General features: G+C 37.4%; 1 protein-coding gene across 2 annotated transcripts in view; it reads right to left on the reverse strand.

Moving 5' to 3' along the window:
* LOC132761254 (visual pigment-like receptor peropsin) overlaps positions 1 to 5,497 on the reverse strand; it is a 31,618-nt gene extending 26,121 nt beyond the window's left edge. The window contains exons 1-3 of one of the 2 annotated variants that reach the window (XM_060753967.2): positions 5,189 to 5,253; positions 3,066 to 3,186; positions 1,552 to 1,757 (exon numbers count right to left, since the gene is read on the reverse strand). In XM_060753967.2, coding sequence (XP_060609950.2) covers positions 1,552 to 1,752 — 201 coding nt within the window. In that variant the 5' untranslated portion in view covers positions 1,753 to 1,757; positions 3,066 to 3,186; positions 5,189 to 5,253. Of the gene's footprint in view, positions 1 to 1,551; positions 1,758 to 3,065; positions 3,187 to 5,188 lie in introns of both variants that reach the window. The other variant, XM_060753966.2, reaches the window with a different exon arrangement.
* Positions 5,498 to 17,126: the final 11,629 nt, after the last annotated feature.

Below are 17,126 nucleotides of genomic sequence, written 5' to 3' on the forward strand. Positions count from 1 at the left end.
TAGCATCCAGTTTTCTTTTTAACAATCATTCCGTATATAAAGATTGTGCTGAGCTTATAAAATACAATACAAGTAGGGGCCCTTCCAGACTAGCCCTATATCCCAGGATCTGATCCCAGGTTTTCCATTTATCCCAGATTATCTGGCAGTGTGGACTCATATAATCCAGTTTAAAGCAAAAATAAATAAATAAAACCAACCTAGGATCGGATCCTGGGATATAGACCCTGTCTGGAAGTGCCGTAAGAGGTAGGAAAGTGCTAACTCTTTGTCCCAAGCAAGCAATTGAAAACAAATAAGATAAAATGAAAAATAGTAGCTATGAATCCACACACATACACATACACAAAGACATTAAGATTCAGTGGGAAAGAAGAGTGATAAGGTAATAAATCCTACCTTTTTTTAAAAAAAGTATATTAATTTGTTTCTGCTGCTTTGGTTTGTCTACAAACACAGCCTTACAGCTATGTATTATGGCTTGCCAGATCTTGACAAATTCTCCTGCTTTTGTTCCCTTGGGCATGCAGTACAATGGAGGGCTTATTAAGTGCCAAATTGATAGCAAGTGATCTACATCAGCTTTGGAAAATTGCTTTCTGCTATGAGCTAGATTTAGGAGTACACCTGGCAGAGATAAACCATGCCCCATTTCCTATTTCCAATTCCTATTTAACCAGGAATAGCCATATAGTTCATGTGGATTGAAGCAGGTGTGATTTTGTGGATCCTGGTACTCTGCTAAGACACGTGGCAAGGTTTGGGACGATGGCACATGCAGCAGCCCGAGGAGGGCTTGTTTTGGTGGCCCATATCTCATCCTCTGTGTAGCCCTGCTCTTAACCAGGGTTTGAAAATCATATTTAAAACCTAGTTAGGATGGAAACCATGGTTAGTACTAGTTCAGATGTAGCTCAAAATTTATAAGGGAAGGAACTGAGGTTTGCAGTAGAGATAATTTTTTAAAATTGTGTCAGAACTGACTTGAGAATTACCTGTCCGCAGAGACATTGCCCAGGGGACACCCACATGTGTTACCATCCTGTGGGAGGCTTCTCCCATGTCCAAGCTCACCCAGTCTCATGAATTCAAACTGCTGACCTTTAGGTCAATTTTTTTTAAATTTCAAATATTTATACCCTCAGGACTCAGGACGGCTTACAGCTTTTTGATGCCCCTATATACAATAATTATATATAAATAAAACACTAAATCAATTCAGTTTACAAAACTGTTTAAAACATTACAGCCTGGTGGCCTAATCTAAGCTGAATTCTGTGACCAGAGGTCAACAGTTCAGCCGGCACAAGGGTTTAGCCCATTGCACCACCGTGGCTCCTAGTAGAGAGAATGAGTATATATAAGTGACAAAATTATACCTGCACTTTAGAGAACATGGAAACGTTACTTCTTATGACACATTTTTCTGAATCCCACATATGGTGGGGCCATAGTCATCTTAAAAAAGACAAGCTCTGGTCCTTCTCTTAGATGGTACTAATATTTATTTTCTATTACTGTGTGATCCACCAAAACTCAGATCCTACCTACCTGGCACGTCCATATTGATGTGATTAGGAATCCATCATCTCTGAATACGTTGAAGATTTCTATTATCCCCCGGGAATAACCAAAAACAGAGACACTGGCATCAGATACAGCCAGGTTAAATGTCAGGTAATCTGTCGGCTGAAGTGCAGCTCGCTGTCTGTACAGTACAAAGATTACAATGCTGTTACCAAACCAAGACATCCAACCTGTAAAATAAAACAAAACAAAATAATTAAATATCATTAAAATCCTTTGCAAAAAAAGAAAAGAAAAAGGAGAAAGCACTGTTCACATCACAAATACAGAATGAGTATCCCTTATCTAGAATTCCAAAATCTGAAATCCAAAATTGTCTCTATGGATACCTGAGAGGTGACATCTTTGCTTTGTCACAAACTTTCATGCACACAATTATTTAAAAATATTGCATTAAATTACCTTCAGACTACATGTATATGGTGTATATGAAACATAAATACATTTTGTGTTTAGATTTGGGTCCATCTCCAAGATATCTCATTGTGTACATATATGCAAACACAATATTCCAAAATTTTAAATAACCCTAAAATCCGAAACAATTCTGATCCCAAATATTTAGGATAAAGCGTATTCAACATAGGGTTTGCAATAGTTTCCTCAATCTTGTACCCTACAGATGTCTTAAACTACAATTAGCATCATTGCCAACCTGAGAAATTCCTGGGATGTTTCTATTTTGGGATTTTAGCTTACAGATTTTCTTTTCTTTATGTTTCTTGCCTGACTCCAGGTAGATTGATAAGAGCCTCCCTTGGCCACAAGACAGGATTTAGGAAGCTGTACATTACATTCAGTCTGCAAATGGGAACCATCTGTTCATCAAGAAGCTTACCACTAACGAGAAGTTTAAATAAATGTTTTTGGACTCAAGGTGTTTGGTTGTATTAGTTAACCGGTTAGGAATTGTGGGAGTTGCAGTCCAAAACACCTGGAGGGCCAAAGTTTGCCCATGCCTGCATTAGATGGTCTTAAATGGATCTTACAAGGGGGTGGTTTTGTGCTGGAACTTGTAACATTTGAGATAAATGTTCTATGCTTGCCTTTGCTTCTCAGTGGTCCAAAAACACCAGCACTTTCTCCCATTGCTGCCTCTAGATACATTTTGAAGTCTGAAAATCAAACTCAACAAGCTTCATTCCAGTGAGATATCATTGTAGTTTGCAATTGTGCTGCATTGGCAGCTTCTGGTACAGATGACTATCAAATTTGTTACTCATCCTTGACCTAAACTGAGATTTCTTTTTTTTGATATTTTACATCAAATCACCTGTCTTCCAGGTTATGCTGCGTGCTGCAAGAAACATTTTATGGTTATGGAAAGTAATTATGCTTAACAAATAATTTACTTACTCAGCAATTCAGTATCCTTAGGCTATACAATTATGCTTAATATGGAGCAATTAAAATGGTTTGCTTTTACTAGCACTGATACATCGAGTTCTGCATGAATAAAGATTAAAATAACCACTTGCATTTCCAAATCTGGATATCTGAAAACTTGTCACATCAATGGCAGATGTAGTGTGTGACAGGGAGGTTGTGGACATGATTGGGATGTTGTTTCATTTCTTGAGGGAAGTCCATATTTCTAAGCTAAAAGTGAAAAGATATAATGGTGATAGTCTGTATTGATATGCAAAGAGATAGTACCTTTGGCAAACTTCTTTTGAAGTTTGAAGCAGAATCATCATTGACCAAGTGTGCATCTACACTGCAGAATTAATGCATGGCTCAATGATATGGAGTCCTTGAATTTGTAGCTTGTTGAGGTACCAGCACTCTTCAGCAGTGAAGGCTATAAGGAAAAAACCACAACTCCCAGGATTCCATACCATTGAGTCAGGGCAGCTCAAATGGTGTTGAACTGCATTAATTATACAATGTGTAGATGCATTTTAAGTCAACAACCCTGCTACAAAAATTAAAGGGGTGCCTAACTAAAGGGGTTTCCTTCAAAATGAAGTATAAAAAGATCCTTATAGTGTTGGAGTTCTCAGTCATTTAAATATATCAGTTTTTTTTTAAGAAAAGAATCTGATTTTCAAACTTTCCTGTCAGATTGGAATAATTTTTCCCTAGTTATTTATCAATGAGCAATTTAATATCAATGCAGCAGTAATCCCAAATAATTGCACACCCCTTCATTTAGCTGTGTAAATCCTGAATCAACCTAATTTGAGGTACAAAGCAATATGGCCAGTTAATGGCTTGATAAACCCAGTTGTTTTACAAACAGAAAGTCTTTTCACAAGCTTTTTTTTTCAGTAGCTTTGCTAAATTGAAAACAAATTGCTCCAAACTGTTTAAGTCATGATCTTTGCATATTTTACAAGTAATGTAACAATCAAAGTGAAATGTTTAATATTAGATTAGGTTTGGGAAATTCTAAGGTTCGAACACCTTTTGTTTATGAAACAAGAGATAATCCTGCGGATTCTTCTTTTTATGTAAACCAGCAAACAATTCTCAGATTTGAACAATTTAGAACCTGAGTCTTCCCAACCTCATGTTCACTTTTTGATAAAAAAAGCAGTGGTTCCCAACCTTTTTTTGACCAAGGACCACTTGATCAGGGACCACTTGGCCAGGGACCACTTTGACTGGGGACCATTCTGCAGCATTAGTACCGAAAGGGTTACTAATCAGTTTTTGGTCAACTTTAGATTTGGTTTGGTTATTTAGGGTGCGGATTCAGAAAATTGCATTGGATACATTACATCAGCTCTAGTTTCTGATACAGAACATATGCCATCCTGTAGTTGCCATCTGCTCGCCCACAGAAAACCATATTCAATAAGCCTCAGCACTGTAAGAGAGTTGCACAAAACCAGATGCTCTTGTTTCAGTGGTGTAGTATGATGAGGCCATGGACCATATTTTAGTTCTTGCGAACCACTGGTGGTCCATGGACCACAGGTTGGGAACCACTGCTCTAAAGAGACTATTAACTGATTTTTTTGTTCCCTCAGATAAACCTTCAATTGCAGTTTAGCAGAGGCTGGAGCAGCCTGGATTATATGCAACCTTCTTAACCCCATGTCTTTAGATCCAAACCAGTTTAATCTCTTTGGGATGAATGGAACCTAATCAGTTTACAGCCTAGTATCACTGCTTACTTGAATAGTAGTCTGGATTTTCTGTACCCTCTTCCCACCTTCTTCATTTCCAAAAGCTTGAATATTCTCAATAAAAATACATAAATACTTTATTTATTATTGTGAATCCTTTATTTATTTGATTTCCTTAAAAGAAACTCACAACACAATTCTAACAAATAAAACACTTATAAGAGCGTTAATACTCTAACGTCAGCAGATCCCATCTGATCTTGATCTAAGCATGATCAGACCTGGTTAATACTAGGAAGGCAGACCATCAAACAATACTAGGTGCTCTAGGCTATATTCCAGAAGAAGGCAATCCCAAACCTCTAAATATTCCTTGGTTAACAAAACTTCATGAAATGTATGAGCTCACTTGAAGACACAAACACACATACACACAGAATGCCAAATCAAACTCCATAAAATTCCCCTTTCAGCTTGGTAGATATGTTTCATTTCATAAACATGACAGTCACTGTCCCCATACTTACCTAGAGCCAGAAGATAGAAGCCAATAATAGTCTCTCCTTGTTCAGAGACAGGAACCTCTTTGTTTGAAAAAGTGACATTGTTGTTCCTCCACGGCGCCTGGGGAGAAACCTGGAGAGACATTTTCTGCAGCCCGCAACCCAGAAGGTGCCCTTCCTCCTAAGTCCTGGGTACAAACAGAAAGAAATTGACCTCTGCCTTTCTCACCCCCTTGCTCTCTCCCTCTGTTCTACGGAGCTGAGCCCTGAGACTCATAAAGCAGCAGGGAATCTTAAGGAGACAAGTAGGAGCTTTGCATCCTGCTGTCCTGCTTGCAATGGTTAATCCTCTCTATTAATACTAGTGATCACCAATCTGTGACCAGACATAGATGTTAGAGTTCTGTCATTTACCTGGGGCTGCTCCCTGGAACCACATTTTAATTCATGAGCAATATGTATCTTGCCTAAGAAACCAGATCTGTATTAGAAGAATAACATATGCATGCAATCTGAAGACAGAAGAAGGGTTTTGCTACACCAGACCTTTGGAAGCTGTGTGTTGAGAAATGTTAGTGTGTTGGCTGTAGTGCATTTGTGTTGCACGAACATAATGAGGAACCACTGCATTTGTGTGAAATAAGCAATATATATATATATATATATATATATATATATATATATATATGAAAAGTTTTCCTGATGTGTCCCCATACATATTATTGTTACAATTCATGTATGCATCCACATCTATTGTAAGGGTTTGTTAACCTCTGGTTTGCCAGTGAAACTGAATTATTGTGTTGCAAAATGATGGTCTAAAAAGGTATGTCACCAATATGAAATGTTTGAAAAGTTCTGCTCTACATGGATTTAAAATGGTACCCACCTCGTAGGTAAAGTGTTACTGACACACAACGTTCTTGACAATTGCTTGCAATGTGTTTCTTTAGGATTTAATTTAGCCCCCATTTGTGCAGTGGGTTAAACTCTTGTGCCGCTGACCGACAGGTCAGTGGTTCGAATACAGGGGGAGCGGGTTGAGCTCCCTCTGTCAGCTCCCCATAGCTTGAGCTCCCTCTGAAGCCTCCGACAAGGATGGTAAAACATCAAACATCAGGGCGTCCCCTGGGCAGTGTCCTTGCAGACGGCTAATTCTCTCACACCAGAAGCGACTTGCAGTTTCTCAAGTTACTCCTGACATGATTTTTTAAAATAAAAACATGACTTTAATGGCTGAGTTCCATTGCCTCCCATTTCTGGACTCCTTAGATTACCTGAAGAAAGAACCATTTCCATAAGTACAAACAGATACTACAAACAGTACACACACCAACACATTTATTTCTTGGTTCCTGGTTTTTAGGCCTGTTTCTGGGGTTATTTGAGGCACTGATTCGGAAAATTGCATTAGATAGACTGCATCAACTCTAGTTTTTTAGATATGGTTATCGTGTTTTTTTATGGACCAGATAGTGACTGGTAGGTGGCATATGTCCAGTATCTCAAAAATGAGAGCTGATAGGGGAAAACTGATGACATTTTTGGAATCAGCAGGTCACATACATCCAGAAACAGGGTTAACATTTGAGTCATCAAATTGTATGACATCTGAGTAGTTTGGGGATGCACTAAGCACACCCCAGGGATAGTTTGGATTGCTAACACTCATTTTTATAATTGCATAATTTGTTTGCAAAAACTGCCATTGCAACTCGCTGCTTCTGATGAAACATATACTTTATACTGCCTTAGGATTTCTGGTTTGTGCCTTCACTGGTGGGTGGTCAACTTTTTTTGTTCTGTTTTGTTTTTGTTTCCTGACAAAGAGACTATTTATCATGTATTTTCCCTCAAAACACTGAGCTGATGGAATTGTTCCAATTTGGCATTCTCCATTTAGAATAGCTTTCAATGATTTTATTATAGTTTTCTGGCTCAACACTTACTGCTTTAAACCAATGGTTCTACACACCCATTTATAGGCTTGGTGTTCTGGGAGATATTCCAAAAAGTCACTTTTCTGACCTCTGCTAATGATAGAGTTCATTTGTTGAAGAAAATCTGAGAAGGAGGTTTCATACTGACATTCTAGAAACCCAGAGGGAATGGTGTTTCTGGGCATCCATTTTTCTTCATCTTTCTCATTGTTTGATCAATATCGATAGTAGCAGGTTTCCAATGAAATGGGTGAGGTGGTAGTGCTTTGTGATATACATTTTTTTTCTTGGGAGAAGGTGATGATTTACAGTGTCATAACCTGCTGACAGGTCTTTGAAGACAGCTCCTGTAATTTGCTGTCTTTCAAAACCATCTTCTATATGCTGAGTCAGGTTCAACACTTGTGATGTGCAGCTTTTGCCTTTCCTGAAGCCAGCTTGTTGTGGGATCATATATGTATCTATTTTTTCCATAATTATATGCAAAATAATTCTCCCCAGAACTTTGTAAAGATGGCACAACAAGGAGATTGGTCTATAGCATTTTGCATCATTATAGTCTTTGCCTGGTTTCAGGATGGCTATGACTCTTGCTTTCCTCCAGATTTTGGGGATCTGACAGGATGCACTGCAGTTGCTCAGCTTCAGGAGCCAGCACCTTCCTTTTGGACCAAAGTTTGTTCCATCCGTAGATCATCCAGGCCAGTTGCTTTGCCATTTTTACATTTATTGAGAGCCATGTCCAATTCAGTCGATGTAAAAGGTTCATGAAGGTGGTTGTTCTCATTTTCTGATTGTCTGACTATTGGTTTCCCTCCTACATTGATGGCAAGGTTGGGTTTCCCATTCTTCAGAAGTTGCTGCAATATCTGATCTGCCTTTATGTTGGCATGGGTATTCGTTTGTGAGGGGTTATTGCTCAACTGTCTTAGCAGCCTCCATGCCTTCTGGCTCCTCCTGTCCATGGGGGACATGAGAGAAGCCTACCTACAGGATTGCAACACATCCGGGAATCCCCTAGGCAACATTTTGTAGACAAGAAGCAACCAGAAGTGGCTTGCAGCATGCAACCAAATATTGATAGTGCCGTTTCTGGAAAACTGAATGGGGATTTGGCCTTCGGCAGCCCCTAGTTCTTCTGTGTGGCTACCAGAAGGACCCAAGAACCTGAGCTGTGTAGTAAAGAATATGAAATATTTCATCATATGGACAGTTTAATAGAAGCACCATTATGTCACAGAAAGAATATAAACATTTATGTAGACACTTCATTCTGTCAAAACATTCACACTGGGTGTTTTATAGCACCCAGATTTTTTGCCAATATAGGATAAATGCAACATTTTATAACCAAACTAATAGTCTGTCCTTTGTAGGAGGGAGCAAATGCATCACTGAAAACATGTCTGATGGCATTTTCTGGAGAGACCCAGAAACCATTAGCCTTTGTCGTAATTAATGGGATACCAATGGGCCAGTTCAACAAACTAAATCATTCTATGAAAGCAGTCTACCCTCAATTTGGGATGTATTTCTCTGAACCATGATGTGAAGTGGCTCTTTTTGTAAACTTTGGCATAGCCAAGACATTCATGGTAGAAAGCAATTCATCCTTATAGCTATTAGCTTGCAGGAGGAAACACTTTGTGCCAAGCTGCTGAAAACTGTACCTCGAAATTGCACCTGTCAGAATGGGTGCCAAAACCAGTGATGGCTACTTTGGCAGCCTGTGCTGACAGGTGTGCACAGCTGGGGAGGGGGAAATTCCAACTTGGAGAATCCATATTGCTTTGGAAGTAGTGCTGTCCATTCTGCTTGTTTGCTATATAAAATATAGGTTTGGTAGTAAAAAAAAAACCCTGAGAAATATAAAAATGTCTAGCCCACACATTTAAAGTTAACTCTCTCTTAAATTGGTGCCATGAATCTTCCCTGCTCTGAAAAGGGAACCCGCCAAATATTATTCTGAGTTCTGCTATATATCTTCTCCTTTAGTATTTGCATTATTAATGGATTTTATATTCATGAACTTTATATTAAAGGATTTGTATTAAGGTGTTTTAGAAGCCTAAGAGGAACATTATAAAGCACCATCCCCAACATTTATAATCTTCAAAATTTTACCATAGCAATTTTCAGGCTGCAGACAATAGCTGGTGTAGAGTTTGTGTTAGACATGCATACCTTCATGGGGAATGCACATATCCAATATTGTGCATTCTCACTTCAGAGTTGGAAAGCTGTGAAAGTTATGGTCAATCTTGTGGGGACACAAAATTGAAGGCAAATCTGTATGAACCCAGTGATCACATAATTCCTCACAGTTGTGTGTGCATCAGCAAATAGACTTACAAATTAGGCTCATATTAAAATTGCTGCAATCAATACTAACTTGTATGTGCACGTGCCTTCAAGTTCCCTATCAACTTATGGTGACCCCATGAAACTCAAAGAATTTCTTAGGTGAGGGATACTCCGAGGTGGTTTTGCCAGTCCCTATAGCATGTAAGGTTTGTTGGTGATCTTCTTTTCAAGTACTAACCAGAACTGATCCTGCTTAGTTTCCAAAATCAGATGGGATTGGGTCTCTTTAGGGTATTTAGGCCCTAATACTAAAATGAAGCACCCCCTGGTAGCGCACCAGGTTAAACCACTGAACTGCTGAACTTGCTGGCCAAAAGGTCAGCAATTCGAATCCGGGGAGCAGGGTGAGCTCCTGCTGTTAGCCCCAGGTTCTGCCAGCCTAGCAATTCAAAAACATGCAAATGTGAGTAGATCAATAGGTACTGCTTCTTCATGAAGGTAACAGCACTCCATGCAGTCATGCTGGCCACAGGACCTTGGAGGCATCTATGGATAACTCCGGCTCTTTGGCTTAGAAATGGAGATGAGCACCACCCCTCAGAGTTGGACACGACTAAACTTAATGTTTAGGGGAAACCTTTACCTTACTAAAATGAAGCATGCTAAATGGGCAAGGAAAAACATGTCCTGTGTGTAAGACAATTTTTTCAGTATTTGGGACAGGTTCTTTTTAGCACAGGCCACTTATAGTTAGGATCCTAGCATTGTGGTTGGTGGGAGTAAATAAGAGCGGCAAGAGCCTTTTCTTGACCCCTTTTGAGGTTGGAAAGTATGGCAGAAATTCTGTGTTGTTTCTCTTAGTTTTGTAGCCCAAAATAAACCAAATGTTGAAGTCAGGATGCCTCAAGAGAATGAAAATATCCATGCTCTATTCTATCAAAAGTTTTCTTTACATAACTAGAAAAGTGGTTGACCATGATGGTTGGCTTAGGTGTTCTCCATCGGGTCAGATTATTTCTTTAAAATGTTTTACTCTAATAAAGTTATATCAAATTGAGAATGATCAATCCTGTTTTGAGCCAGTTCTATCTTCATCACCACCCACCCATATTTTTCAAGATGTTGTTGTATGCCTTCAAATAATTTCTGATTCATAGTGGCCCTAAGATGAACTTCTCAGAGAGAGGTTCCCCTTGACTTCTTGTGAAGCTGAGGGTGTGACTTATCCAAGGTCACCCAAGACTTTCCATGGCCAATGGGTACTTGAACCTAGTCTCCTGATGTCCTTGTCCAACACTCACATCACTATGCTGGCTCACTTTCTCAAGATGTATGAATTCAATAATTATTGCTAGTCTGACATTACACTCTTTATGCTGCCGTCAAAGTCCATATTTTGTTGGAGGGATAGGAACAGAGTAGTGGACAGAATAACTAAGGCAACACAAAGCTTTATCATTATTTTAATCTCATTTTAATGATGAAGCTTTCAACTCATCCAAGCCTGTCTTCCCTATATCTTTGATGTTAGTGCCCTCTAGAGTTTGAGTGCATCTTCTGCAATCCTCTCAAATTGCAGTTGCTCTTCACTCTTACCTTCCTGGTTCGCATCTGAGGTTACTTTGTCCAGAACAAAAATGTCTTCTGGCTACTTGTGTTTTTATTGTCTCACTTCTTCCTTACAGCCTTTGCCAGAGTTTGATCAGATATTGCACAAATTAGTCCAAATAGATTTGAGTTCAGGATTTGGCCAAAATTTGAATAGCTTTTTAGTGTAGCATGACTTTTCAGACAGATTGTTGTTTTAGGCTGGATCTACACTGCCATATAATCCAGTTCAATACTCTTAATTTGCATTCTGAAATTGGATTAAATGGCAGTGGAGATCCAGTTTTAGTTATATGTTTTCCTCCTATCTTGGGGAAGCTAGTTTTATCCACATATATTTATTTATTGATATTTATTTACTTATTTACTTTGCTTAAATACCGCTGTTCTCAGCCCGGGGGCGACTCACAGCGGTGTACAACACAGAAAGAACAAGGTTCAAAATTCAAGACACAATCTAAAATATCAATCTAGCAATAACCAAAAACATCATCATCAAAAACATCAACAATATCAATAATACAAAAAGCCATTGTGTGTGTGTGTGTGTATCTCTCTGTGCATACCTATCCATATATCATCTATCTATCTATCTATCTTAAAGGGGGAACTCAATATGATGAGCACACAATACCAACATTACTTAAAGTACTAACTTCCAATTCCTTGATTATACAAAGATCATAAAAGCATTAACAATTTATTACCACATATGCTTGATATTTAATTTATAACCAGCTTTTATCCTATAGGGGACCCAAAGTAGCTTATAAATTTAATATCGATGGCTTCACTTACCCATTCTCCCAAAGGTATTGCATTGCAAAGTGTTTGTAGGCCTGCTGGTGAAAAGATAGGTAAGGAGGGCAACTGAGCCTCCTGTGGCAGAGTTTCTCATCCTGGGAGCAGCTACCAAGAAAGTTCTCTTCTCACCAGCCAGACCTGTAATAATGGTGAGACATATAATGAAGACTGTCAAATCAGATAATTCATATGATCTGCTTTGAACTGGATTATATGAGTCTACATTGCTATATAATCCAGGGCCCTTCCAGACACTGCAGAAACCCAGGAGGAAGTGGGTTAAAATATTTTTTTTTCCTGGGGTTTCTTTCTTTTTTTTAATTTTTATTGATTTATCACAATTATTACATACTATTGCATTTTATACATCAACCTCTTTAACATGTTGTTTTGTTGTTTTGCTTTGACATTTCCTCCCCTTTTTTCTTTTTTCTTTTTCCCCCTTTTTCACCTCAGTGCTCCCCTCCACCCGTCTCAAGCCACATTTCTTACATTTCATCTGTCCAAAATTTCATTTCTTCTTGTGACGGTAATTTTCCTTCCTTATTTTTTAATCCATTTATCACAAATTTTCCCCATATAGCATCAAAATCACTTTGTTTCCATATACCTTTTTTAACCTTTAATATACATGTCAGTTTATCATTTAATGCTATTTTCCATGCTTCCTTATACCACTCCTCTATTCGTATATTCATTTCTTTTTTCCAATTCCTTGCTATGAGCAGTCTTGCTATAGTTAGTAAGTTTGTTATCGCTTCTTTATCCTCCTTTTTCAGTTGCTTATTGGTATATAATGATAATAAGGCTATACTAGGACTTTTGTCTATTTTCATATTCATTATACTTTCTATTTCTCTAAATACTTTCTCCCAAAAATTATTTACATATTTACATTGCCACCACATATGTATATATGTTCCTGGTTCTTTACACCCTCTCCAACAATTTGTTGAATTGTTTTTATTCATATATGCTATTCTTACTGGTGTTAAGTACCACTTCCATATTAACTTGTAATAATTTTCTTTAACACGTATCGATAGGTTTTTTAAATGTCTTTGTCCCCATAACTGTTGCCACTCTATTTCACTTATTTTTATCCCTAAATCCTCTTCCCAAATCTCCTTAAGGGTACTCTTTTTTGTTTTCCCATCCTTCATTTCAATTAGTATCTTATAGATTTTGCTAATTATACCTCTCAAGTTTTCATGTTCTTCTACTGCCCTTCCCTTCTGTATTATTTGTTCGAATTGATTGAGTTGGCTTCCGTTTCTTTTTTTTTTTTCCAGTTTATTAACCATTGTTCTAGTTGTATACAATGAAACCATGATAACTTTATTTCTTTAAACTCTTCCAACATTCTTTCCCTCTTCATTTCCACCTTCATCCAATCCCCTATTCTATCTAAGTTTATTTCCCTTACCTTTTTATCCATTGCTTTTTTAAAAAATTTTGGGAATTTCTTTTCCATCACTATTGGGGTTATAATTGATCCTTCCTTTATTAACCTCCCCTTGTATTTATTCCATACTTTCAGTATGTTGCTCAGCATTGGGTTTCTAATTTCCCTCAGTTCTTTTCTAGTAAGCTGTTTAAAAAATATATTCCAAGTTTCATCTTCCACTTTTCCTGATTCATTACTAAGCCAATCTATTCCCTCTTTTTTAACCACTCCTTCTATAACCAAATTTAATCTACTTGCTTCATAATATTTTTTTTATATTAGGTAGTGCTAGTCCACCCTCCTTTTGCGATCTATACCATAACTGTTTGTTTAGCCTGTTTCTTTTACTTCCATTGCAGTACTTATTAATCATTTGTTGCCATCTAATTAGCTCTTCTTCTGTGATTTGAAGTGGTAACATTCTAAATATAAAATTTATTTTTGGAAGTATTTTCATTTTTACTAATGCTATTCTTCCAAACCAGGATAAATGTATACCTTCGTACTCTATTAACTTTTTCTGAACTTCTTTTCTTAAAGTTACTACATTTACTTCCTCTATCTCTTTTAAATCCTTAGTTATTATTACTCCCAAGTATTTTAATTTATTCTTAATTCTTATTCCCATTTTTCTCTGTTCTATAAATTTTTTTTCTTCTTCTCTTGTATAATTGAGTAGCATCATTTCTGACTTGTTCCAATTAACTTGTAAACCCGTTGCTTTCCCAAATATCTCCAAATGTTCTTTTATTCTATCTATTTTCTCCACTATATTTTCTATAAATAACAATGTATCGTCAGCGAATAAGCTCACCTTCTGTTTCTCCTTTTTTCCTAGTCCTTCTAAATTTTTATCGTTCCTTATATTATTAGCAAAAAGTTCTATCACCATAGCAAATAATATCGGGGACAAAGGGCACCCTTGTCTAGTTCCTCTAGTCACTTTTATTTCGTTTGTCACTCATCATTTATAGTTATCACTGCTGAGTTCTTTGAATAAAATTGTTTTAGTACTCCTTTTATTTTATTCCCCATTCCAAATTTATTCAATATTTCCCCTAGTGTCTCCCATTCCACACAATCGAACGCTTTAAAAATGTCTAATGATAGTATCCCTGCTTTTCCCTTCCCCTCTTTAACCCAATGAATTTTATTTAGTGCTCTCCCTATCAAATTTGACATTTGTCTTCCTTTTATAAACCCACACTGATCTTCTTTTATGTACTTATACATACATTTATTCATTCTATTAGCTAATATCGCAGACAATATCTTTGCATCCTGGTTTATTAATGATATGGGCCTATATGACCCTGGGTCTGTTAAGTCTTTGTCAGGTTTGGGTATTAATATTATTAATGATCTCCTCCATGAATCGGGTATTTTATCTCCCTTCATTATTCCATTATACAATTCCAATAATTTTGGGGTTAGAACTTCTCTAAAGCTTTTATAATACTCTGTCCCTAGACCATCCAGGCCTGGGGCTTTTCCTACTTTTAATTTATTAATGACTTCCTCTATTTCTTTTTTCTTAATAGGTTGGTCCAATAGCTCTTTATCTTTCTCCTCCAGCTTACTCTCCCAATTTTCTTCCACGTATTTCCTAATTGCCTCTATGGGACATGCTTTAGTTTGATATAGGTTTTTATAAAATTCCTCAAATACTTTCAATTTCTCTTTCATAGCTCTACATAATTTACCTGTTTTATCTTTTATCGTGTTTATCATTCCTTCCATTTTCTTTTTCTGTGTTGATTTGGCTAGGATCTTTGAATTCCTATCACTAAACTCAAAATATTCCCTCCTTAAATAAATTAAATTTTCTTGTACTTCGTCTATTTCCATTTTATCCAATTCCTCTTTTTTTGCTCTTAACCTAGCATAAATTCGTGTATCTCTCTTTATTACATATGCTTTTTCAATCTCTTCTATTTCTCTTTCTAAATTCCTTTTCCTTTCTTCTTGCCTTCTTTTTAAGTTAATTGTCTCTTTTATACATAACCCTCTGGTCACTGCTTTCATAGTATCCCATAGGACTCCTTTTGTCACCCCCTTTTCGTTGAAGCCCCATATTTCTTGCCATTCTGCTTGCACTTTATCTACTATCTCTTTATGATTTAGTATTCTTGTGTTTAACCTCCACCTTTTCATTTTATCATAATCACATTTCAACGCAATCTCAATTGAAACCAAAGCGTGATCCGAAATCTTAATCATACCTATATCAGCATTTAGCACTTTACTTGTCATATTCTTGGAGACAAAAATATAATCAATTCTTGTATACACCTTATGTACCGATGAATAATATGTATATCTACTTTCATTCCCTTTTACCAATCTCCACACATCCTTTAATTGCCATTTATTCATTACTCTGCTTAAATCCGTTGTTTCAATATTTCTAGCTTTTGATGCTATCGTAGTTTTATCCTTCTTTAAATCCATACAGCAATTACAATCTCCTCCAAATATTACATTTTGTTGATGATAATTCTCTATTTGCTCTAGCACTTTTTCATAAAATTCTTGCTGTTTCACATTTGGTGCGTATACATTTACTAATACATATTTTTCCTCCCCTATTTCCCCATATATTATTATATATCTTCCCTCTTCATCTTTCAATACCTTGTTTATGACAAAATTACATTTCTTTGCTATTATTATTGCTACTCCTCTTGACTTTGATGATCCAAAAGATGTTTCATAGTTCCTTATCCAGCTCGACTTTAGCTCGCTCGAGCCCTGTTTATTTTGATGTGTTTCCTGTAGGAAGATGGCGTCCGCCGCGTCCTTCTTCAGTAGAGATTCGATCCGCCTTCTCTTAATTACCGTCCCCAATCCCCTCGTGTTAAGCGTTGAAATTCTTAATTTATGGGACATCATTTCCCTTTCCCTTTAAAAACTTTTTTGTGGCTTGAAACAACGTGAACCCTTGACCCTTTCCCTCCCCTACCCTTAGTCCCCATTCCCCCCTCCCCCCCAATCCCCCCACTTCCCTCTTTCCCCCCTTCCTCCCCTTCCAATCTTCGGGACTTCTCGTCCCAATCATGGCCCCCGGCCTTCCCAATTGGGGAGGGGGGGGGGTGAAGTCATCCTGTGGCCCAGAGTCTCCCTCCCCCCGAGTGCTCATTTTAGATAAAAAATAAAAAAGAACGTTGTTGCAGTGTTTAATTTCTTCTTACATCTCGATTCCTCCAACGGCACCAATTAATTCCTCCAGTTCTCCTCCATCCGGATCCTTTTCCTCCTCCTCCTTCCGATCTCTTTCTTGTCTTCTTACTATTCCAAGCTCCTCCAGTAATTGATAACCTTGTTCCAGTGAATCTATTCTGTATCTCTTGCCTTTCCATTGGAACTTAGGAAAGATAGGGTATCCCCAAGTATACAAAATTCCAGCCTTCATTAACTGAATCGTAATAGGCTTCATTGAGTATCTCCAATTCTTGGTTTCTGGGCAGTAGTCGTTAAATATCTCCAATTTTGAATCACCCATCTTTAGGTAATCAGGATTCTTCTTAAGTATTTTCATCAGGTCTTCCTTCTTTGCAAAATTATGGAATCGAATTATTATATTTCTGGGTGTTATTTTATTTCTTCCAGCCGGGAGGCGATGAACTCTCTCTATATCCAATTCTGACCAGTTCAATACCGGCGTAGTCTTTTGCAGCCACTTCAGGATTTCAGCTTTCAGGTTTTCTTTTTTATTCCCTTCTGGATAATTTTTAATTATTGCATTATTCCTTCTTTGATTGTCTTGCATATAAACAAACTTTCTTTCCATATCTGAAAGTCTATTTTCATTTTGTTGTGTTTGCCGTTTAAGTACAAGTTGTTCCTGTTTGTTTTTTTC

This window comes from Anolis sagrei, chromosome 1, assembly GCF_037176765.1.
Source record: "Anolis sagrei isolate rAnoSag1 chromosome 1, rAnoSag1.mat, whole genome shotgun sequence".
Lineage (NCBI taxonomy): Eukaryota > Metazoa > Chordata > Lepidosauria > Squamata > Dactyloidae > Anolis > Anolis sagrei.